This window comes from Clytia hemisphaerica, unplaced genomic scaffold (assembly GCF_902728285.1).
Source record: "Clytia hemisphaerica strain Z4C2 unplaced genomic scaffold, Clytia hemisphaerica genome assembly, whole genome shotgun sequence".
NCBI classification, from domain to species: domain Eukaryota; kingdom Metazoa; phylum Cnidaria; class Hydrozoa; order Leptothecata; family Clytiidae; genus Clytia; species Clytia hemisphaerica.
The window spans coordinates 285,950-311,546 of record NW_027104321.1 but is presented as its reverse complement, the minus strand read 5'-3'; the positions used below and the strand labels follow the sequence as shown (position 1 = coordinate 311,546).

The window sequence follows — 25,597 nt, the reverse complement described above, 5'->3', positions numbered from 1 at the left end:
ATTTACCAATGGTACGAAAGGTCAAATTGAAAAAGGAGCTCTTTTGACCAAGATACAGCCCTGTATACAGCCCTGTATAGCTGGTAACGGTGTCATGATTGGCTTCAAGGGGCTTTCGTTCACAACGATTCGCACTGGACAAGTTGCTGTCGGTGATATCATCCATTGTCGTGGCCAATATCTTGAGATATATGCATTTGGTGACGATTCGTCTTACGTAGAGGGAGTACACGATGCAATAAGACTTAAAAAAGACTTGACAAAAAATATCAATAAGCAAAAGTTTGAAATTATAAAATGGCCCAGACTGGTTGGACAATTGTTTTGCTCAGAAGATAATCCCAACTGTTCGGTTAGTATGCAAGAACCAGTTCTCTTTAACTTTGCTCAAAAGAAGAAGCAGAGCAACATTGGGTCATTGAATATTGTGTTTAAAAATGCCTGTTTCAATAGGCTTGGTTTATTAACCCACGATTCTCTAGCCTGGATATCCAGGCTGTAAATTATTTCACAGTCTAGTTTTAGATATTTTATGTTCTGATTTACAGCCTGGTCTCCCTAGAGCGATTTGCATTCTCTTTAAGAGAATGCAGTCCGCTTGCTTGCGCTCACTTCGCTAAAACCGTAAGGGCCAATCTACACGGCGTTGAGCAATTCTAATGCAAAAATAGGATAGTCCTCCAGTTGCTAGTGAAGATAGGGCTTTCTGTTACATGAAAACATGAAAAAGAAGAAAACAGAGGCAAGTTCATTTTCCAAGAAAACATGGTTGGTCATGATAATGCATGCAAACTTTTTTATGGACTTTGGTGTATATTTTGGATGTTTTAAATAGTTTTAGGTCTTGTAAGACTGTTTTTTATTAATTTCTATTTTGCTACCCTGGGTTGGTTAGGAAACATGGGTTTTCACTTTCATTCTCTAGGGAAACCAAGCTCTATAATTTTAGAACTTTGTATGTTGAGGTAATTTTTCTTTTTTCTAAAATTTTGAGCTTGGATATCCAGGCTAACGATTCTCATGTTAATCATGAGTTTTTTTTTCCATATGAAAGGAGATTTTTTGCCTTTTAGTTATTTTTTTTCATTTTGTTTTGTATAAAATGTAGATAATCTTTTTCAGGCACAGCGCACTTGGTACGGCAGGTACGGTGACTGCCATACAAGATTTTCATAAAAAGCATCAAAACTTTCCTTTTAGTCGGTAAAATCGCTCAATAATGTCCTCATTTGCTGTACCAGGATTTGAAAAGCTTCTGTTGTGCCTGACTCTTACCCAGATGTGGTTTATTGGATGTTGAGATATTAATCTGAGTGATAAACAAGCTCCGTTAGTACGTTTTATATGCATATTAGCGAAGTCTTATTTTATTTTTAAAAGTGGCCATTCAATAAGTATGTACGCTCAAAAGTAAGCAAAATTTGACCACCCTTTATACGCTTTGACAATACCCGGCCCTCTATGAAAGAAATTAGTTCATAAGAAATTTTGACTGACGCAAGTGATGTTCGGTCTGGATTTTAATAATATAATTTAAGATCAAAATTAAAGAAATTTGCAAAGCGTACATAGAATTTCTTGATTCACCCCCTCCCCGCGAGCGCTTTTCGAGGGACCCCTTCCCTGCTCAGAGCGTACACGCTTTTTAAATGGCCCCAAAGCAAAAACATTATTTATTGACAAACTTTATATTTGAAAATATTTTTAGATGATACATAAGATTGTTATTAAAAAGAAAACTATATTTTAGAAAAGCATAAAAGATAGGTGTATGATATTTTATTTGCGAAAAGAGAAAAACAAACTTTATATTTTGAAAAATATATTTCTAGACAAAGATATTTTAAAACAGCTTAGGAGATTGATATTATTTTTATTTGTATGAAGGAAAACTTATTTAGTTTACCTGCTTGTGAATTTTATTTTATCTCATTTCTATGGGATTTTCTTCATTTAGTTTAAAAGAAAACAATGATAATATTTAAAACCGTGTAATTCAAATTTCTTGGGTTGAGGAATGTTTCATGTTTATACCTAACATTAATTTCTATGATTGTCGTTATGGTAAGAGATTTATTCTTTTATCATTCCCACAACATAGAAATTCAAAAAATGTTTGGTTTTTCGGTAATATGTGTTTTAGTTTTCTAAAGATTACTACCAAGTTTTTTCATCAAATGTTTGGTTTTGCCGTGAAGGGATTTTTTGCTTAACTTTTTGTTTTGTCGAGAGGATTTTTTAGGCAAGGCTTTCAAAAGATTTTTGTCAATTTCTTTTGTTTAGCCTTGGTCTAGTAGGCCATTCTCTTAGAGAATGTTTTGCCTCTTTTGAGAGGCTGTTTTAAAAATATTTTCAAGGATGTCAAATTTTCAACATTACAACATTACACTGTCTGATTTTAAAATATCGTTTTCCCGTCTCTTTTTTCAGCAAATCCCGTAATACCGTACTAAAAAAGGGCCAATCCCGTCACACCGTAAAAGTACAAACCCCCCTTTTAACCTATAATTCTTACATTTATAGAAAACCAACAATCTCTCAAAATGAGAAGAAGTAAAACAGGTGTCCCAAAATTGGTCTTACATTACCTAGTCATGACTTTTTCAGAAATAAAAGAATAATAATAAAAATAATTAGATACTAAAATACTACATTTAATATAAACAAAAATGTGGTATCCTTTTACATAGTATAACTTCTATGCTGTAGAAATAGTTGGAGAATTAAACTCCAACCATCACCATAGTCACAGAAATATCTTTCAAAGAATATCACAAATAAGCTACTCAAAAGGCTAATAATAAAAACTAATTATAAACTAATCATTTTCTTCTGGGTCCGAATCTTCAGGAATATCTTTGGGGTGAATTGGATGCAACGGACAAATTTTGTTCTTTTTATTGTGACCATATTGACTGCATTTCGAGCATTTCACACTTTTTTCATTTGAAATGATGGAGCTTGTGAAAATTAACTGTTTAGATCGCAAAAAGTGAACAATTGCGAAAAATCTTTTTGCATCAAAATTTGTTCCTGTGATTTCAACTGTCTTAATGACCTTGTTTAGGTGTTCACCAGCATTACATCATTAAACTCCATAACACCAACCAAACAGTTCATAGTGCTTTACCATAATTTTTCCAATATGCATTCGTAACAAATGAAGATAAGGAAGCCTTTGTAGCATAGAGTTAGAAGCATTTGATGTAAACTTTTTGAAATATCTCTCGGCACGGGCTGTAAAAGATTTTATTCTTTCAACATCTCCGGTGGTGCTGCGTACGTCCCTGAATAGAAAGATTAAAAAAAGTATATTGTTTTGAAAGAGTCTATGATTCACTTGTCAAACATTTCCCATCAATTCAATATTACAAGTCATGTACCTTATTTTAAGAGAGATTAAATACCTTGCAAGTTCACCAAAATCCTTGTAAAGAGTCAACACTTGTCTCAATTTCCTTGCTGATGGACTTTCCAACGTTTCACCAGATTGTCTGTTCAAAAATGCATCTATATTTTCTTCTAACAAGCGACAATCGTTTCCAATCATTTTCAGTGATTTTGAGCCATCGTAGAACTTCTTTTTGCTAAAAAGGAAAATATTACCTTAAAAAAATAAACTAATGTAAGAATAAATTAATGCGAGATTAATTAATGTGAATTGTTCCTAAAACTGTGTTATTCGCATTAATTAATTCCACATTGGTTTATTCTTGCATTAATTTATTCCCTTAAGGTAGGAGAAATGACTTTAGATGAAGAACAGGATTTAGACTTAGATCTTATTCATATAAGTTATATGAGTTATACTATATTATATACCTGTTAAAATATTGTTCCATTTGATAGGCTAGATATCCGCAACCAATTTTTTTGAGAGCAGCTGGGATATTCTGATCCATTTTTCGCTTATTGACTACGTCGTACATGAAACCCCAGAGATATCTGTGATTGGCCAGTATTAAATGTAAACCACAGGGCGGCATTAACTCCAATATAAAACCATCAAACAATGCAGGTGCCTGTAATGAAAAATGCACATTTTAAGCAGAAATTCATGCCAATATTGCTTGATTTAAATGGTTTTCGTAAAAAAATCATGTATCACCGAAACTTATCTTTTAATCAAAACTAGTTGACGTTACCTTATTGGGGGAAATTTTGGCAGTAATTTAATTTGGCGGATGGCCGGAAAAGCTTTTTAGAGGGATTTAATTTGGGGGATGGCGGATAAAATTAAATTTGGAGAGAACTTAATTTTGCGGATTTAAGGCAAATCCTTAAAGTATTCTGACTCTTACAAAGTTAAAGTTTTTAAAGTTAAAGAGAATTATAAAAATTACCCATTGTCCAAAGTGTTTCAAGTGGAAATTTTTGTACATCTAAGAATCTTTGTTAGGGTTTTTTCCTAAATTTTCGACATCTTTAACCCCATTCACTGTCATTTCTTTTACAGATTTTTCTGGAGCTTCCTTTGATGTATCACTCAACCAATCCTTTTGTGGTAATTTACATAAAAAGCAACCATAAGTTGATGTTGGAGAAGTGTGTCCAATTATATCCTTGAGGAAAGACAAGTCTGCGATGAGGAAAACTACAACATTAAAATGTTCAATGTCTTCATTAATAATTATATCAACTCCGTTTAACACAGCTTCTTTTAATTCTTTGCAATGACTTGAAACATGAGAATCCAGCATAGATCTACTTTCTGAGCCACGCCATAATGTTGATATGAATTGACCATACGGGTTATTAGCAAAGGAAAGTAAATTAAAGAGCGAAAAAGACGTTTTCTCTGTTGGAAATCTTGCAGCACCTCTAAAGTTGTCGCCAGTTTCACGTAAAAGGATCGTTTTATTTCTTGGGTTGAATTTCTGATACATTATTGGATCTTTTGATTTCAAAAATTCACAAAGAGCTTCGTTCTTCTCTTCTGGTAAAAAATTCATTTTATTATACAGGTCAGAAGAAAAGATTCTCTGTAAAGTATCAATCAAATCTGTATGTACACCCATACAAGGACAATCAGAGTTTGCATGATTAAAAGATTTAATATCACCAACTTCGAGATCTTTACAATACTTCCGTATTACTTCATAAGAGGGGATGTGTACATTATTACGTAGAAGAATGGAACGTAAATGTTTATATCCTCGCTGAGAGAGATCACTTTTACCGTACAACAGTTCTGCAGTATCTTTGTTGAAGATAAACGCATGTCGAGAAGAATCTTTCCTAAGTTTTTTAGCTAGATGATCTACAAACTCTGGAGTGCTGTCAATTATGGCTTCTTCCATTAATTCTGGCAGGGTTTCACACAAGTATTCAATGTAAGCTAAAATTAAGAAAAGAATAAACTTAGTTATTCAACAGGGCGTCCTCTTTAAAAAAAGTCTATTATTATCAATAAGTAATATCCACCTTTAAGCAACACGCTGAACTAAATACATCTTCATTGGAGGAAACGTCAATTAACATCAAAAGTGAGTCTACGAAAAGAACTTTGCCACCAATATTATACCCGTTTTGCACTTCTCTATTATTCAAAATAATGTTTTCATGCCTTTATTTTTATTTTGTTGTCGTTGTTAATAAAAGACAAACAAAGAAATAGAGAAAATGAAATCAGCAAAAAGATTTATGAACAAAAAACATACTTTTGACATCATCAAATGAAGACTGTTCATCTAGACGATGGATAGCAGCATTACGATTGTCTTTTGCTTGTTTGCTTTTTAAGCTGTTAGTTGGCCCTCCATCTTGGTTAATTATATTTTGCACATCTTTCAGTGGCTTCCATTTATCACTGGGCAAGTCTGTTTTGATTCGTTTACTGTTCGTATTAACTTCAGATACGCCACTATTCATTGAATAAAATATGTGACACAAAACCTCTGGTTTCAAGAGTCTAAAAAACTCATACCCAGACCAGTTGTGAGTGCCTTTGTATCCGATTGTTTTGAGAAATTCATTAACTGCAGAACCTGCAGTCCAATTTCCAATTAATTTCCTTTTCTCATCAGCAATACAGTGAAATTTAGGACCATCAACAATTTTGCATATAACTTCAACATTTCCGGAGTCAGATTTTATTGAGCGCACTGCCTCATAACCTGGTTGAATTAAAATCTTTTTTTCCTTTGATACTGTGTGTATATAGCCTGCTTGAATAACAGGTACACCAAGTGACCTTACACCAAGCCATGCTGCATCTCTTGACGGGGTGCTTGAGATATTAAAAGATCTAGAATTATCAACATTTTCATCATTCTACTCTAATAATGTTTTATCTGCTGGTTCCAATGGTGTCGGTGTGTCCTTCAAATCAAAGCCAAAAAAGTTATTGCAGTTTCAATTCTTTTTAACTTTGACACCCAGTTCTCTAAAAAGATTTTTAACTGGCGATGTTGGATTTTTTGTGCTACTAAATTTCAGTTCCTTTTCCTCTTTCTGACCGTCTTTATTAATTTTTGATTCAATCGTGGAGCAACTGAAGATAGGACTACCCAATGCACCTTTGTAAACACTGCAAGTTACCTCGTAATCAATAATTATTAAAAGTCGATTTATCGCTAGGATCATACTCTTTAAATCCAGGATTGATGCAGCCAGCCCATTTAATACTAAAAATCTCTTTTTCCATATCCTGTTATCAAAAGAAAAAATCTTAACAGCACTTGCAATTGAGAATCCAGAGCAGACTTAATGTACAGTAGGGAGGGGGGGGTTTCAGGGGGTACCCAATTCCGCAATTCCGCCAAATTTTTCTCCAATTTCCGTCAAACCGTCTTAAATTGAACCAGAATTCCGTCACCGAAAATTCCTTTGAAATTCAATATTTTTGTCGAAAATTCCGCAAATTTTGAATATTTTTTACTAATTCCGAAATTCCGCAAATTATTTTGCTAAATTCCGTTTTTCCGCACTAAGATTGTCTAATTTTCCGTCTCCGTCAGAGAACCCAATTTCCGTAATTCCGTCTAAATTTTCGCCAAATTCCGCCACTCCGTCCGAAAAAAGGGCCGATTCCGCTCCTCCGCCAACCATGAAACCCCCCCCTAGGGATACAGAAGGAAAATAAACCAAATCCACCATTATGAAAAATTGAGATCCAACTTTACAGAATGGTCAGAACTGTGAATTTTCGAGAAATAAGTTTACTCTTTTGATGATGTTTTTTTTCAATACAAAAACTCTACAAACATGGCTTTATATGTATGCAATGGAAAGCTCAAAGATTGGAGATTGTTTTGGTGCCAAATTTTAATTCAATACAAGGATAAACATGGCAGTGAAAGCCCTTTATTTGTAATCCCCCGAAAATATCCTTGGATCCCCTGAAAATATCCCCAGTGAAAAAATTCAAATAACAAACCTAACTCAATCACTCCATCCAACTTTAACTTTCAGTAGCAAGACTGTGGGGACCTTGACGACTCGGAAATATCAAAACATTGCTTCAAATTATGTCAAAAAGATGAATGAGAGCAAGAATGATAGGGTGGGTCCTAAAATTAGAGAAAATTACGCCCGCGTGCAAAATATCTAAATGCGGGCGGTCAGAAACCCAATAAATCGCCGTGGCTTTCAAGCTATTTTGAGTATTCATTACTCTTTAGTTTTGATACACATGTTACCTTGGGCTTACATCTTTTTAAAAATAAACCACATAATAAATGTGATCGCTTTGGCTTTGTTTGTATCGCTCTCTTGTTTTCGAGGAGCACGTTTTAGTAGTTTTGAATTTGGTTTGGTTTAATAAGTACAAAAAGCTAACAGTGACTGGATTCTTTACAAGCTTTTGATGAAACATTATTTTAGTGAGTGCGTTCATGCTAATATATCTAAAGAATTGTGGTCTATGTAAACAAAGCGGGATTCTAACCTAGAAACCCCATTGCAATTTTTCTCAATAATTAGATAAGGGGTTGTAAACAGTGTTGTAAAGGAAACCTTCTTTTCTAAAAAAAAGCAATTAAACAATTTTGAAACCACAGAATAATGAATAAAAGTGTCATTTATTATACAAAACTATTAACTGATTTCTCTGTTTATCACAATAAATTCTATAAGAGAATCATTTATAAAATAGCCCCCGTCTATCCATCACAAGAGAACAAAAACGCAAGATGGAATTTTTTCGCTCGCGCGGCTAATTAGAAAATAAACAGTAGCATGCCACAATGCCTGTCAAATAAATGGTAAAAAGAAACTTTTAACTAACAGTTTAATTCTGAATTACATCACCTTTATAATGGCTTCATTTAAACCTTTGAAACTATAATATATTTTAAAAGAAACTTTGTAAAATATCTCTCCATATTTACATAAAATACAGCATAATGTAAATGTAACAAAATCCTATCTAGATGTTGATGATATGTAGCTTCTTTTTTTTGCAGTTGAAAATGAAAATAAGAAATAACATGGAGATAATGTTAGACTGTAAAATGTAAATCTTAATCTGTTAATGTAGTCTAATTACTACCATGAAAGAGTGTCCTTTCCTGCTGGTTCAAGTTCCGCAAAGTCGATATCAAATGATAAAATATATATGCATAAGATTTTAGCGCGTAGCAGACTGAAAACCAAAAAAAATACTGGCAAAACCAGGCAAAACCCAAAATCAAATAGGATTGTATACTAATAGATCTATAGACAAAAGCTTGGTTCAAAATACTAAACATTGTATATACCGGGTGCACCAAAAAAAAGTATACAGGTTTGTCGAGATATTGTGAGCTTCAGGATTTAAATGTTTTGTTCATTCTTTTTTAATCGTATAGAGGATGCTCTAACTTGAATTTTAAGCTATTCTACATTAAATTTGAAAAAGTAGTTCGAAAACTATTTAAAAAAAACTGACTTTTTTTTAATGTCGAAATTTCACAAAATCGTGAAAAACAGTGAGCAAACTTTTCTTTTGACACTTACCTTCTTTACACATGAAAATAGCAAAAAATGCAACTGTATTCATCAAAACTTGTTAAGGAATTTGAAAATATGGTAAAAACAAGCTATTCCCATGTGGGATAATATTTTTGGAAAAGCTGAAAAAAAGTTTTGGAGAGGTTTTGATGTCATGTGTGTGCTATGTGAGAAAACTTTTGAAAAAATGGATCACCATTCAGCTCGACTATAGTTGCTCAAAGAACTTGGGTTTGCATTGAGTTTGCTCGTCTTGGAAATGTTCATGACTTGCAAATAAGATGGAAAAACTGTTGGCAAAATATAAATTAGAAAAAAAAAGAATAAAAAAAACAGTAAGATTGTGTTTTTGTCATTTTGTCTTATTTATAGCGTGATTGCTGTTTTTAATGATTTTTTGAAATTTCGACATGGGAAAAAAGTCAGTTTTTTTTAAATAACTTTCGAACTACTTTTTCAAATTTAATGTATGATAGCTCAAAATTTAAATTAAAGCATCCTTTATACGATAAAAAAAGAATGAGCAAAAACTTTAAATCCTGAAGCTCACAATAACTCGACAAACCTGTATACTTTTTTTTGGTGCACACGGTATATGAAAAATATTTTTTCGACAACAATGTGCGAAAAACAATCTCTCCCCATGCCATTAGCTAGCTAACTGAGAGAAGACGTCAATGTAATGACAGTAGGACATTTTTAGGTACTCTATATGAGTGTACACAAATAATTGAAAGGTCTTGTTTTACGCCAGCTATAATTTCAAAATAAAGTTACCATGTCTTAAGTTAATCAAGGAATCACACAATAGCAAACCAAAAAAAAATGGGAACTTGCACTCTGCTATAAGGTAATACAGTTAAGAGCATACCTGGTTTCATTCTGTGGTCGTCAGAAATCTTCATTTTCTTTACAATTGAAAAAGTCATAGATCTTTAGCCAATAAAATGTGTCGACAAAAACAAAAAAACACAAAAATCTAAGTTTAGTCTTCATTGCAAGCTTTTAAAGCGAATTATATTCTTAGTGCATACAGAAGATACATCAAAACATATCTTAAGCTTTTAAATTTCCAACTTCCAATAAATTACAACAATAACATATTTATAAAACAGCAAACAACAACAGGAACAGCTTCAAAGTACTTCCGCCATCTTGTTTTGGAAGAAAGTTTCTTGTTTTTGAAGACAGTTTTTCCAATCCGTTAAATGTTTACAACATTGTCAACAAGTTACCGTGGCCCACAAGTACAAAGAGAATCTTTTTTCGCTTTGGGGAATCTTTTTTTTGAGGGGAAATCTTTTTTTTTGAGGGGAAATCTTTTTTTTGAGGGGAAATTATTATTTTTTTTTCCGAGGGAGAATATTTTTTGGATTCTTTTATTCGTGCACGTGTTTTAAACTGGCTATCAGTCGGGTCTGACTGTGGTATATAGTATATTATTGGAGCAACATCTTGTGTTGTAATTATGCTATATTAGGCTATATTATATCATTTGGTCATATCATTTATCATTTGGTTTAGTCTTATAGCGTGGAAAGAGTACAATCTAACATAATAAGGTTTTTTAGTATACTACAGCTAAACCCAACTGCATCAAATCACACTTGGATTCTTGGTCGTGTTGTGTGTAAGTACTGCTTTGGAAAATTGATAAAAATCAATTGTAAAAGGGGTTACGCACGATACGAAAATATCGCGTTCGCAAGCGAAAGGTTTTTTACACTACATACAGTACCGTAGGATTGCTAAACTTCCTTATTCCCAGCGAAACGTTCCGATTGCTACAATCAAGGACAAAATACTTGGCACAAAAGGGAAATTCACCGGGGTGTTTTGAAACCACAATCGATTTGTAAGTGCTCTAAAGTAGGTTCGAAGGGTAGAGTTTTAACTCTGAGTTTTAACGCTAGACTTAAGACTTAGGACCTTAGGATCTGAGGATCCAAAAGTTCAAAAATGGTCCAGTAGGGCTTGAAATATAGCCTAGAAACCAATAAATCCCTCCCAGATCGAAATAATCGATGAAATCAAGTTGAGGGCCTAAAATTGACATTCTCGCTCGAACTTCAATTTTCGAAAAATGGTAAATTAGCCAAAAGTGCAAATATATTATGGCACGGATTGTAGTGTACAACGGAAAAGGACCAAAACGCCACAAAAGTAGATTTAACACCGATTTTAGCCGGAGACGCCTAGAAGCAAAAAGATCCCGGAGACGGGGCAGGCATGTTTTCCCGGAAATGAGAAAGTTAGCCATTTTATGATACAATTTTAAAAAGTTGTACCCAGCCGTTTGGGTGAAATTCGAGGCATTATTTGGGCTATTTTCGCGATATTTGCATGGTGAACAAACCTATTTTGGTAATTTTCATGATCGTCACGAGAGCAAGGAAAATTTCTATCAATGCATTTTAAACATGTACAAACTCTGGTGAACCAAAAGAAATTTGATTCTATTTTCAAAACAAACTGCTTTTTTGAAGTTTTTTTAACTCAAATATATTAAAATTTCAACCTAATATACTTTTTCTCTTTTCTCGTTTTCTTAAATCATGGGGTAACGTATATCTACAAAAATTGATCTTGTTCATCAAAAATTGAGAATATTTTACAATAAGAAAACCAAAGGAAAATTTATATTTTCAAAATAGATGAAATATTTTGCATATACTTTCATACATAAAATATTGGAAAAAAGGTTTAATATATAAAATATTGGAGATAAGGTAAAATATATAAAATTTTGAAAAAAAGGTAAAAAATTATAGCATCAAAAAGTTATATTTTTTGAAATGCATTTCAAAAAGTAAAAAACTTTCAAAACAGGGAAACAATTTCATAATTTCAAACATACACTTTTTTTAATATAAGAACAACGAGGCTCAAAATCGCCAAAAAATAAGAACCATTTAAGAACAATGCTGAGCCTGAAACTACTCAATTTCAATCAATTTAGGGGTCAAAGTAATAAAAATTGAGTATAATTCCTAAAATACCTGACTTACATCCTTTTAATAAGAACATGATAGAAGCTCAAAGTGCAAAAAAAAAAAGAACAGTCGAGGCTCAGAAAATCTTTACTGGTTCTTATATAAAAAAAGTGTAATGCAAAAGAAGAAAAAAAAATCTCATATATACAGTACTGGGAAATATTTTCATAATCTGAAAGAACGTCGAAAGGAAAAAATTCCCCTAGCAGAAGGCATTTTGTAATTTTCGAAAGCATGCTTCAAAAGCAAAAAATGTCACATAATTGGCAATCATGATTTTCAAAAATATCAAAAAGAAAAAATGTCTTCATGCCAGGATATTGTTTGAAAAAATTTTCAATTGAGGCGAAAATAAAAAAATGTAGCCTTTCTGGAAACCAACCGGGTGAAAAATAATAATTTTCTGATCTGGCCGCAGACTATGGGTTCGTCTATATAGTTCATTATAAAAAAAATCAAGTTGGAGCATTTAAGCTATAAAAGTAGTTTGGTTAGATATTCCCACTTGTAGATCAAGAATTGTTTGTTAGTCAGTAGTTGATACATTAGTATATTCAGGGCATTCAGGGCTTAGTTCATACTGTTTGTACATAAAAGTTATTGTTAAAGTTCTATTTCAATGATCTTATATATTACTTAAGTCATCAAAAAAATCAAATAAAAATTTTTTTTCTGGTCCTGAAAATGTCAAGTTAACGACAAACATTTTCCACATTTTAAACGCACGGGGAAGAAAATGTCCAAGTTCACAGCAAAAATTTCCACGTTTTAAAAGCACGTGAAAGAAAATGTCCAAATTCACAGCAAAAATTTCCATGTTTTAAATGCACGTGGAAGAAAATATCCAAATTCACAACCAAAAGTTTTCCACGTTTTCATCGCATGTGGAGGAAAATGTCCAAATTAGCAACCAAAGGTTTTCAACGTTTAAAATGCATGTGGAAGAAAATGTCCAAATTCACAGCAAAAGTTTCCATGTTTAAAAAACGCACGTGCAAGGAAATGTCCAAACTCACAACCAAAAGTTTTTGTGGAAGAAAATGTCAAAATTCATAACCAAAAGTTTTCCACGTTTAAAACGCACGTAGAAGAAAATGTCCAAATTCACAGCAAAAATTTCCACGTTTCAAACGCACGTGCAAGAAAATGTCCAAATTCACAACCAAAAGTTTTCCACGTTGCATTTTTAAAACATCAATCATCAATCAGTAAATTTTGCTCTGGGTTTAAATTTTTACATTAAAGCTAACTAGTTCATATCCAACCACAACCATTTCCTTGGGTGCCGCATCTACCATCTATCATAAAAAATAAAAGTGAGTTCAAACTTTTTTGATGTCGCAAGATTTTTCAAAGCATGGTCAGATTTATCCACAATTATTCAGTCAACTGCCTTGTTAGAATTTGTGTAAATATACGGGCAAAATTGAAGTTAGTTTGTTGTGAAAGTTGATAAAATATCAACCGGATAAAATATCCTGTTTTTCAAGAAGAGATTGCATCAATCTCTCATGCCAAACCAAAGGAAACATCAAATTCAGGAAGGAATAATAAGAAAACTTCATCATCAACCATTTCTTGTAACAATCACACAAAAATCATGATCCAAATCAACTCATTAAAGCATAAAAACCAAAGAAAAATAGCGAAAGAGCGGTAGCAACCAGTTGTTTATTTTCGCCGCCATCTTTGTTTTGACTGTTAAAAGGCAGTATGGTCCGATCAACAATACGCTTCCGAGCCGAGCGACGTTTCCCGATCGAGAAGGATACTTATATTTTCGTCCGACGTTTCTCGAAGAAATGACGTATTCATCGTCGTATGAAAAACATCCTACTGTTTTTCACGCCGAAGCTCGATTTAAAAAGAGATTTGGAAAAAATCCATTACGTAATGCTTCCAACAGACAGTCGGGTACAGGCGATAATTCTCCATATTGGGACTTAAGACAGTTGCACACGACGACGAAAGTCTGAATGGAAACGAGGCTGAAAAAGGGTAAAAATCGATTTTATCACTCCGCATATCAGCTTTTTTTCCCGCGCTTTTGCCAAAAGAATCGCACTCGCTCGCTGCGCTCGCTCGTGCGTAATAAACAGCACTGATAAAGCAGAAAAACTTTTATTAAAAACCAAGTTAAGTGGTTTGGTTGGCTGTGTGGTTGGTTCTTAGCTAAAACGTGTTAAACATTAGGTTATTATAGATAACTAACTTTCAATCTTTTATTTGATCACTCATGACTCAACAGGCCAGGGGGTCTGCTTTGCAAGTCACAATCTTGAAAACAAGGATGAAGGAGTGCTCTGGCACCTCTTGGTACGCTTGTGGCAGTGGGTGTTCTGCTGTCGTCTGAAAAATGAACCCTACTACATGTAGCCTGGACATCCAGACCGTAAACTATTTCATTGTCTAGTTTTTTTATAATCTTTTCTCTGGTTGTTTATGGTCTGGTCCAAGTAACTGCAGGTATATTTTTCCCTGCAACGAGTGAATCTGATTGGCAGAATTTTTTACTTGCATTTTCTATGCGCTCGCATAATTTATGGAAAAAAAAGCTGACATTCTTGCAAAAACGACCCTGCCGGTGCACCTGACAGTCGGGATGCTGTTGGCAGGTGTTCGAAGTTAGAAATTTTAACACCCAACAGTCGGGTGCATTTTGTCAGGTGCTCACGGCCACTTAATTTGCTTGGAATCCCGCCATTCAGAATTTTGGGCGGGTAAACAAAATGTAACGGGCGGTCAAATTTAGGCGAAGCGGGTGGTATTGGCGGTTTTCAGCAAAAATAGCTTTTTAGTACATAAAAAAGCAAAAAGACTAAAAAAATGGAGACAACTTACAATAAGGGACTAAATTATGATAAGGTGCATCAATTTTTACACAAACAACCCAAGTAAAATTGACAACAGAGCACAAAATCAACATAAAAGGGGTTGCGGAACGACCGTTCCGTTTTCGCAAAGCGAAGAAATTTCGACACTAACAAATTATTTTTTCAAACTTTTATTGATAATGTTTTCCAACTCAACTCTTTCTATTTTATAAGAACAATACGAGGCTCAAAAATTAAATACACCGGGTTTTGAGCAATTCAAAAACAATTTCAGGCTCAAAGTGCAAAAAAAGACAGCCAAACCTTTAAAAAAAATTACTGGTTCTTATAAAAAATAGTGCAAGTGACAAAAAAGAACACACATGTTTCTTGTGCAATGGCTGAATGACCAACAACAAAGATATCACCTAATGTAATATTGCTGCTAGTTTATCTGAATAAATTGAAAGACTTTTATTTTGTGAGTTTTTGAAACAATTACTTAGCTCTCTATAAAACTTTCACAAAGACAAATTTATCAACAATTCAAAAATTATATTATACATTTCCCTTCAAAATTTAAAAGAAAATAGTGCGTAGTTTGAAAGATGATCTTGAGCTTTTCAGCTATTAGAACCTAGTATACAGGGTGTCCCTAATTAAAGTATCGAGTTTGAACATGCGATTGAGTAGAAAAGTTTGTGTGTGTTATCGGTAAAATATAAGAACGTTCTCCATCACACAGGCTTATTACAAAAGGTAGTTACAACGTATAAATTAATCGTAATGACAAAGAAAAAGGAGGGAGAGCTTAAAATACAATTTTGTGAACACGCACATAAAACTTTCTACTCATAGTTGTGTTTCGACTCGATACTTTAATTAGGGACACCCTGTACAATCTCTCAAAATGTGCTACCTCTTTATGATATCATTCACTTCAAATGTAGTATCAATTTTCCGAAAAGGAATCAGCAGCCTAGCAATAATTTCCAGTAACTTATCAAGACTAGTGAGATTTTTTGCGTGATGAAATTTTGTCTTTTTGCGAGTCTATTTTTGCGATATTATGTGTTCGGCAAAAAGATGTTCCCAATGTTTCATTTATAAAATCAATCCAAACCAGTCCAAACTAATTTTTTCAAGAACGTTGCCTTGCAGAATAAAATTCAAAAACTTCTATAATTCATATAAGTATATTAAAGTAATGCCATTACTATTTATTAGGCGGTAATAATAACAAGCGTTATCCACAATCTCACGTCAAAGAGTTTATGAAAATATAAGTTGATTCGCCAGTAAAAAACACTTTTTTGTGAAAGATATCTTGTTTGAAAATATATTCGAGCTAGCATCAAAAGTAACATATAGGTACTTTTATCATTTAAGTTGTCTTTTGGGCTAAAGTCATCAATCATGCTTTTGTTAGCACTTTATCGTACAAATATAAATCGGCATTATTCTAATTGATGATGATCAAGCTCCAATGTTAAACAAAAATCTCTCGAGAGTCAGCAAGCGATGATAATGGAATCAACAATCAATCAAGCCAATTCAAAATGATTCCATTATCGAATAAATATTGAAGAAATCTTCAATGACGAAAATAGCAACTAGTAATTATCATTTTGATTCTGCTTTCCAGTACAGTCTTCTCTTTTGTCTCGTAAACATTGCACGGCACGGAATAACATGGAACTGGCACAATTTATATTCAGCAGGACCATTTTATTATTCTCCATCAATCACAATCTGTTTATACAGTCATAATGCTATGTATATTTTGGTTTTATGCTGCTTCTTTATTGTGCACTTTCACCCACCAAAACACTGAAACACTGCTGATTCAGCCAGTCGACCAATCGGTTTAAAAGTCACCCATCACATATCAATCAAGCCTTCATCACCTGAACCCTGAAGACAGAAGCGATGAAAATAATTATAGTTAGAGTAAAATGGAATAAACACACGACCCATATGAGTAAAAATAAGCCTGTGGAAAGAAAACATGGCCATATGATATCCATGAAACACATGGTTGAGAAAAAAACATTTTGTTTTGTGAGATGAAATCCAATTTGATACAAAAAAGTCAACACAAAGAAAAAGTACTAATGTAACATTCCAAAGGTAGTTGAAACTATAAAGGTGAAAAAAAAATGAAGATTTACCTTTCAATGGGCCATAATCAGTCCAAAAGTTAATGCATGCACCTCAAGAACCGTTGAAATTCGTTGGTTTTCAGGGCCATCTTTGTTGTTTTGAAAATGAAACGCAGAAAAAAGACTGGGCCCAGACATCTGGAAGAAGCGGGAAAAAAGCAAAGGAGATGAAACAAATACTTCAAATAGTGCTAAACTAATTTTAACCCCATCCAACACGAAGCAAAGTCGATATTTCGCCATCCCACCGGCTCATTTTCAGAAATTTTCGTACATATACAGATATTTTTACGCCACGCGCAGATCTAGAGAAAGGATGCTACACTCCCTCTTAAATCCTCAAATGGAGGCCTTACTTTGCGAGGAGTGCAAGAAAATCGCATCGTATCCATTGAGGATAAAGAAATGTGGACATTTATTCTGCTTTTACTGCTTGATCACATAAATTGAGGGTAAAGAACTTGACAAACTTGAATGTTCAAAATGCCATTCAGCTTTGCACGAATCTGACGTCGGGCCATGTGTAATCACTGATAAAAATTTATCATCAATTCTGACAAAATGTAACAAGGACTGTGGAAAAATTGTTCAACTTAAGTAAAGGAAAGGTTTTTACTTTAATTGATATTCTCGAACTACCAGCTGGTGCACCCTTGCCCAAAGAAGCTGACAGAGCCGCAGCAAAAATCATCAAGACAAAAATGGCCGAATCAAAACTGCCCAACAGAATTAAACACTGGTAGCTCTCGTGTAAGTTTATTTTAAATTAATCTAAATACATAATTCATAATAAGAAACACTCACAAGTTTTTGCTTTTTTTGCAGAGAGTTAATGTAAAATGAACCTTTGACACTATAAGAAAAATGACTAGTTTAATTGAGAATTACGAAGTCTCTATAAACACTTTTACAATTAAAATAAATAATACCATAAAATACATACATACAAAGCTAATTATTTCGTTTGACTTACAAGCCATCGTTTTCTAAATTCATATTTAGCCCTTGGTGGTTACACATACCCCAAAGGCAATCAAGGCAACCGACGAGGCAAGTCAAAGGACAATTCAACAGAGGACAAAGTTCATAAAGGAACAAATGGACACTCTTTCTTGCAATTCAGTGCTCGCTCAAACTGGGGCTCTTTTGAAAAGCTTTACAGCAACCGAAAGAAAGTCAATTCTCGAAGATGGGAATATAGCGGAATCTTGGATAGACGCTGAAGAAGTTGTAGCTATGAAATCGAGCCTTAACCTTCCATGGTCAAAAATAAAAGCGATAGCGAGGTATTTGACAAAAGGTTGAAATATAAGATCGTAAAATATTACTAGGCTTAATAAAATCTTTAATTAAATATAATTAGATACTGAGTAAATTTTTCATTCTATTAATATGATTGACAATGATATGTATTGGCACAATATCCATTTCACAAGCCAGGCCCAAGCGTTTGACCTTTTACAATAATCATAATGAACTAAAAAAATAATTTCTTTGTTCAGATGGTTCAAATCGTGTTATGTCCAGTTGGCATCAGAAGGCAGGATACGAAAGGTAGCAAAGCTTTGGCGAGGAGATGATTACATTGTTGAAGATGCTCCATTTCTTTTTCCACTGAAAAACCATAAAGGACAATATGAAGTTCTGGCTGCACCATGGGGTTATATAGATGATCTACCTTATCATACTCTGAGTTATCTCGATGCTTTAAAAAAGTAAGATGTTCTTTTTTGTGTCAACAGACAGGGCCCAACTTTAAATTCAGTTTCCCTGTTCTTTAAAACGATCTAAATTATCTTTCGAGAGCCTGGAAATGCTTTTATGATACATATTCTGACAATTATTCAAAATATTTCTCTAAGGTACAACATGCTAAAACATCCACCAGAGATGAACGATGAGATACATATTAAGATCGGAGGGGATCATGGAGGTCACAGCTTCAAGGCATGTTACCAAGTTTTGAATAGGGAGTGTCCAAATAATAAAGATAACACGTGTGTATTCAGCTTATTTGAAGCAAAAGATTACAGGACAAACCTTGTGACTGGTCTGCGCAGATACAAGTCGCAAATTGATGACCTACAAGAAACGAAGTGGGAGTGAGTAAACTATATTTTCATTAATTATAGTCATTACAAGATGAATTTCGAATACTCATCAAACATAACCGTAATCGAACGAAATCGAAGATTAATCCAATGTAATTGACAATCAATCGAATCAATCGAACATAGTCAACAATCAATCGAACCAATCTAACCTTACTCGAACGCAATCAAACACAATCGAATATTACCCAGAAATCGACCGTTCGATTGAGATTCGATTACGTTCGGGTATGAGTCGATAAGATTGATAAAAGATCGATGATAGATCGATAAATAATCGATAATCATAAGCTTAAAAAAATCTTGAGTATCGATCCTCTATCGATCTCCTATCTGGATCGTTGAGTCATCCATCGATCACATATCGATCCGTCATCGAGCCGTTCCGATGATCGATCCTATCGAGCGTGGATGTCTGGCCTCCTGTCTGGTTTCTTATTTTCTAGTGCTTTAAATATTTTTTACATATATTAGGTGACTATATGATCCTATTTAGTTAGTTTCTGAGTAATATTTTCTAGGCTAGACAAATTTAGAAAATTTCTACGTTGGACTGTAAAGTTTAAACATAATTTTAGGCGTTTTACCAACACGATTCCATGAAAATTGAATAAAGTTTACAAAGAAACATTTTAATTTTTTTCCTTAGTTGTATTATAGTCTCTTTCAAAGTGTTTCAATCAAAAGAAACTAGCTTTTTCAGACAAAACATGATAAAAATTTTGAGGTAGCACAAGGCTGAAAGGATTTTCCTGTTCTGCGAAAAGCGTAAATTTGGTTCATCTTAGCCAGCCAATAACTTGAAAATGAGAGCTGAAGACTAAGTATAACCTATTATTTTTTACTAACCTCACATGTCCTTGATTCACTTCAAAAAACATTTTCCATGTAAAAACCTCCAAATTTTTGTTTTCAGCCATCTGCTCAGCATACCATTTCCATAAAAATCAAGTATTCTGTCATAAGAAGCCATTTTGTGGAGTTTCATGGACTCAATAAAGCAAATTCTTCTTGAAACAACCAGAGGAAAGGTTTATTCTCAGCCTGCGACCATAGTCCACTGCCACACGTTTCTTCACGCTTGTTAGAATGGGAGAGCAAAAACAGAAATTTCTGGAATTTCCCAGCCGATCACGTGGGCACAAAATCGATCTCGATAATATGGTCGAATCGCGCATGCGCCCGAATCTGAAAGAGTTGCGCCAAAAGGCCGTGTGCTACATCTTGGCGCTTTTAACAGCACCCCACATGCAACGGACAACAATAAGCAGGGGGACGTCTATTCGGGAGACAAGAGTAATTGAAGTATAATCAATAATGCATGATTGATAATGATAAAAAAAGGTGGTCAAAATTACCACTTATCGATTCTATTGGTAATCGAATACTCAATCAGTTAGGAACATTTGGCGAGTACCAGTACGGGGCCGCAATCAAACCGCACTCATAAAAAAATATGTTCTTGTCTTTTTTTTACTGTTTTTTGTCTAGACGATATAACAAACATAGCTACTATAAGCAGACTGTGCCTTAAATTGGCTGTAAAAAAATTTGCGTCGGTAGTAATTTCTTCAACTTTCAACAATGCTAAAACAACCCTATTTAAACAATAGGCATTTTTCATCATTTTCCTTCTCCATCTGATCAATGAAGTTAAGCACACAACATTTTCTTATGATTATTGTTATTCACTGAAACACCATCCTTTACCATCATTATTTAGCTAATGAAAAATGTATTGTTGTCATTGCGCATATCCCATTGCATCTAATCAAGTTTTTTGTACTGCATGTGGTAAACGAAATACTACACAAAATACTGGTGCCAGCACAAGTACATCAAATCAAGGGAAAAAAACATTCCAGCAATTCTTAGAAGAGAAGAAGACTGATCGTATATGCAAGTCCAAAAAACAAAAGATTTCTAAAGTTACTGTTAATGTATCTGTTTTAAATGAATTCGTTGGGCAACAGTTTGAGACTTATTACAAACAAGTACCAAACTCTCGTCTCCCACTTGAATGTGAGCCTCAATGAGACTAAAGCCTGTCTCGAAATAATTTGCAGCTGGAGAAAAAAATGGCTGTAACTTTTGATAGAATTCGAATCAAGTAAAAAAATGAGGGATTGTGCGAGGGCCCGGAGGGCCCGAAGGGCAATCCCGATTTTATGAATAAAATCGAAGCCAACGATCTGATGTGGGTACGCCCTACTCGCCGTCATGACTGAAGGTCATAATTTCAACTAAGGGTATAAAGATGTACAGTACTAACAAAAGAATTAATTAAACAAAATATGGGATAGAAATAAAGTGAAACAAGCTTCGATTGGTTTTAAGGTTTCTTTGCCAGGACCACAGTTGACTAACTTAAAGAGCTATTAAAAAAATGTTACAATGTTTAAAATGATTAACCACTGCCTCGTCCACGGCCACGTCCACGAAAGTTGGTTCCTGAAATGTACAAGCAAGATAAAGAATATATATGAGACAGGGAGGAGAGGGAGGGCACATCAGATCGTTGGCTTCGATTTTATTCATAAAATCGGGATTGCCCTTCGGGCCCTCCGGGCCCTCGCACAATCCCTCATTTCATTTCATAAAATCTCCGCCCGATCTGATGTGGGTACGCCCTACTCTTGTATGACTGAAGGTCATAATTTCAACTACCTCTGTTTGAAGCTTTTTAAAATCGCACCTTGGAACGAATCTTTAATTACACTCCCTGAATTATTATAAAACTTTTGAAAAGTACTTTTATTCGACCAGTGGGCAGATTTCATAATATCCTCCACCGAAAAACCATTCAAAGAAGCCTTTGAGGTAGAGGCCGACCTAGTAGAGTGGCCCTGAAAAACTTTTGAATCAATGCCTGCATTATGGATGACTTCTTTTAACCATCTAGAAACAGTAGATGTAGCGACTTTATCGTGAGGTTTTATTGTGGCAATAAGGAGTTTAGATTCATCACCCCTAAGAGGCTTAGTCATTTCCAGATATCTATCCAAAGCCTTAACAGGGCACAAGGCCTTATTATCTTCAAAAGACTGAAATTTCAACTTTAAATGTTTGTCACCAGGCTTTTGAGTTTTTGTAGGATTTGGAAGTGTAAAACTATAAAAAGAGTTTACCCTCACCATGTAGGAGGTGTCTAACTGCCAAATTTCAGAAGCACGAGAACCTGAGCACAAGGCTAACAACATAACTAACTTATGTGTCATAAGACCAAGATTTCTCGAGTCCAACACCTCTAGATAATTTAAAACCTGGTCAACATCCCAGATAAAGTTGTATTTTGGCTTGGGGGGACGCTTGTTGAAGATCCCCTTCATCAAGGCAGAAACTCTTGGATGCATGCCCACTTTACTTCCGTCTATAGGCATGTGGAAGGCCGAAATTGCAGACCTATAACCACCTATTGTGCTGAACTCCCTACCTTCCTTAAATTGGTCAGTTAGGAATTGCAAAATCAGATTTAAAGGACATCTAAAGGGATCAGCTTGTTGGTCACTACACCAGCGACAAAACTTTCTCCAGGCCGATTCGTAATGAGAAAGAGTTCCCTTCCTTCTAGAGTGTATGATAAGGTTGGCAGAGTCTTCAGATATTCCTTCTGCACTGAGGTTTGCCCGGATACTGTCCATGCCACCAGTTGGAGGGAGTTGTTTAGACACAACGGATGACACTCCCCCGCTGGATTCTTTAGCAGTTGTCGATATTTTGGTAATAATATTGGATTCCTTATCGACATTCTGAGTAGTAAAGGGTACCATGGCTGGGATTGCCAAGCAGGTGTTATGAGAAACAGGGTTGCTTGATCCTTCAGCACCTTTTGTAGCACACGGCCTATCAGGGAGAATGGTGGGAAAGCATACCCCCTCAGAGGCCCCCAGTCCTGTTGAAATGCATCTGTTCCCTGGCTTTTGTGATCCAGTCTCCAAGAGAAGAACTTTTGGAGTTGGGTCGTTACTCTTGAGGCAAATAGATCTATCTCTGGACGACCCCTCACCCAAGTCATTTTTTGAAACACTTTGGGATCTAGTTTCCATTCGCTTCGATCCTTCCTTCTTGACTCCTTGTCTGCTAGACCATTCAAAATCCCGGGAAGGTATTCCACAGTAATCGTGATCCCGTATCTTAGGAGGAACTCCCAAAGGTCCTTGCTTATCTGGTTCATTTCGTGGTTCACTGTACCCCCCATTTTTAGGATGTAAGCTAATGCTGAGATGTTGTCCATCTGGAGATGAACTGATGTTGGTTTTTAACCTGTCTGCAAAAATCAATATGGCCATCTGGGCCCCTTTTAGTTCCAAAATATTTATATGTTTCACTCTCTCTTCCTCTGACCAAAGACCCCCTGCTGGTTGGCCTTGACAGACTGCCCCCCAACCTGTCTTGGAGGCATCTGACTGGACGACTATTTGTGGGGGTTCCATTACTAGGGTCCTCCCATTGACAGATTCTAGATTCTGAATCCACCAAAGTAATTCCGACCTTGAACCCTTGTCCAAGGACAAGACTTTTTTCGTAAGAATTCTCCATTAGGAGGTGTTTTATTTGAAGTCTCTGTATATTTCTGTAGTGAAGAGGGGCTGGAAGTACTGCTACTGCTGCAGCTGTCAATCTCCCTAATATCTTTGCCAAATCCCTCACAGAAACCTCCCCCTTCTGTAACAGATTCTTGCAATGTGTTTTTTTTATTATTGCAACCTTGTCCTGTGGAAGAGATATCTTCATATTGACTGAGTCTACAATTACCCCAAGGTACTCTAGTTTTTGGCAAGGCTCTAACACTGATTTTTTCATGTTGATTACAAAACCCAAATTCTGTAAAAGGTAAATCAAGGTATCCCTCAAAGCTATCAATTCCTCCTTGGACTGAGCTAGAAGAATAATGTCGTCCAAGTACACTATCACCCTCCCATGCAAGCGTCGAATTATTGCTATCGGGATTTTCATAAGTTTTGTGAACACCCAAGGTGCTGATGAAAGACCGAAACATAGGCAAACAAACCGATAAAGTTTTTCTTTCCAACTGAAACCCATATAATCCTGAGACTCTTTGTGGAGAGGGACCACAAAGTAAGCGTCCTTGAGATCGATTTTCACCATATAATCGCCCCTCATTAAAAGATCTTTCAAGGAGTGCAAACCCTCCATTTTGAAATGCTCCTGGGGAATGTATGAGTTTAACTTTTTCAAATTTATGACTGGCCTTTGACCAGAATCCTTCTTTTTTCTACCAGAAAAATTGTACTGAAAAACTTTCCCTCCCCGGGCTGAATTTCCTGGATAGCACCTTTCTCCAAAAGGGATTTGATCTCCTTGTCCACTAGAGTCACTTCCTTTTCTCCCATTGGAATCTCCTTTGGAGGCATTCTCTGATGAGGCTGAGCATTTAAAGGCACCTTGTACCCTGAAACAATATTCAAAATTGCCCGGTCGTTTGTCAAAACTTCCCAATTTTTTAGGAAGTGTTTTAGCCTTCCTGCTAATGCTAATGGAATGTCTCCCGGGCTTTCCTTTGAGAAAAGAGGCATCACTAATGGATGAACCCTGGACTTTTGAGGCAAATTCAAGAAATGGTTTTCCCTTACCTCTGTTATTTCCTCTGTAGTTTCCTCTGAATGAAGAGAACTGAAATCTTGGCTGAAAACTGCCTCTTTGACCGCCTGACGACTGCCCCCTACCACCTCGGTAACTTGTTGGCAAGGGGCCTCTCTGAAAGGGCTGATTTGAACTTGAACCTGCCTTCATCATTCCTTTAAACACATCTTTTGACTTCTTTTTCGTCTTTGCACTTCGGCAAATTTCTTCCTCAAATTTGTTACCAAAAAGATCCTTTGTTGTGTTTTCTGAGAGGGTTGTCTCCCAATCTCCCAGCATTACTTTTGCTCTCTTATGGTCTGAGAAGAGGCTTTCTAGAATTAAATGACGACGGTAGTACGATGTTCTCTGAGAAGCTTGCCCTACCAGAGCAGTGACTGCATCTAACGTTTTACTTATAATTTCCAGCCTCTGGAGTTCTGTTTTGGATTCCTCTGAATCAGTGTCCCCAGACGACATCAAAGCCTCTCTCTCATTTGCCACAGAAATCCACATCTGGGACACTGGGCCCATTATACTCCGGATGGATTGTTGAATATGAGTCATATAGCCATCGATACGTAAGGTTTTTTGCTTTACCAAAAGTTTCATTCACAAGCTCTTTAATGTAAATGTCTAGCTTGGGAGGCTTGTCGACGTTTGAAGGTACGGGACAGTCCGTTAAAATCTTCTCTTTTTTATAGATTTGTCACTAAAATGTTTTGGTCAGGTATTTACGAGCATAATCTTCCAGTTCTTTTGGTAGGCTCACAGATGAATCCTCATCCTCTTCATCTAACTCCACTCTTGGCATCTTCTCAGGTGGGGCAGAAGTCTCTTCCTCATCTTCTTCCCTTTCTCTTCGGCCATTTCTCCTGAATTTCAAATTGGAAAACATTATCAGAACTGCCCTAAGCAAATTCCTTGTTTCATTATCTTTCACTACCTTCTCTCACCGAGTGAAGAGAGGAATAAACTCAAAGACCTCTCCTAGAGAGTCTAGT

General features: G+C 35.3%; 1 protein-coding gene and 1 long non-coding RNA gene across 3 annotated transcripts; both read right to left on the bottom strand.

The window, feature by feature from the left end:
- Positions 1–2,751: 2,751 nt before the first annotated feature.
- On the bottom strand, positions 2,752–6,651 carry LOC136817615 (uncharacterized). 2 transcript variants are annotated; one of them, XM_067073940.1, is made up of 6 exons: positions 5,661–6,651; positions 5,180–5,338; positions 4,344–4,579; positions 3,823–4,022; positions 3,408–3,587; positions 2,752–3,287 (listed from the first exon to the last, which is right to left on the bottom strand). In XM_067073940.1, the coding sequence occupies exons 3-6, from the start codon at positions 4,380–4,382 to the stop codon at positions 3,089–3,091; spliced, it is 618 nt and encodes a 205-aa protein (XP_066930041.1). In that variant the 5' UTR covers positions 4,383–4,579; positions 5,180–5,338; positions 5,661–6,651; the 3' UTR covers positions 2,752–3,088. The 2 variants fall into 2 exon arrangements, with proteins under 2 accessions (XP_066930041.1, XP_066930040.1); XM_067073939.1 differs by having other exon boundaries at positions 4,344–5,338.
- A 14,684-nt stretch (positions 6,652–21,335) lies between these two features.
- On the bottom strand, positions 21,336–25,179 carry LOC136817614 (uncharacterized). The gene is made up of 2 exons (XR_010848121.1): positions 24,605–25,179; positions 21,336–21,461 (listed from the first exon to the last, which is right to left on the bottom strand). It is a non-coding gene; the product is annotated as an uncharacterized lncRNA (long non-coding RNA).
- Positions 25,180–25,597: the final 418 nt, after the last annotated feature.

What these genes read in the sequence shown, in the direction of transcription:
- LOC136817615 (XM_067073939.1), bottom strand. Translation starts at nt 5,871, where the DNA reads ATGAATAGTGGCGTATCTGAAGTTAATACGAACAGTAAACGAATCAAA. An exon ending in TTCATTTGATGATGTCAAAA is followed by an intron (nt 5,339 to 5,660) that starts GTATGTTTTTTG and finishes TCTTAATTTTAG; the next exon opens with CTTACATTGAATACTTGTGT.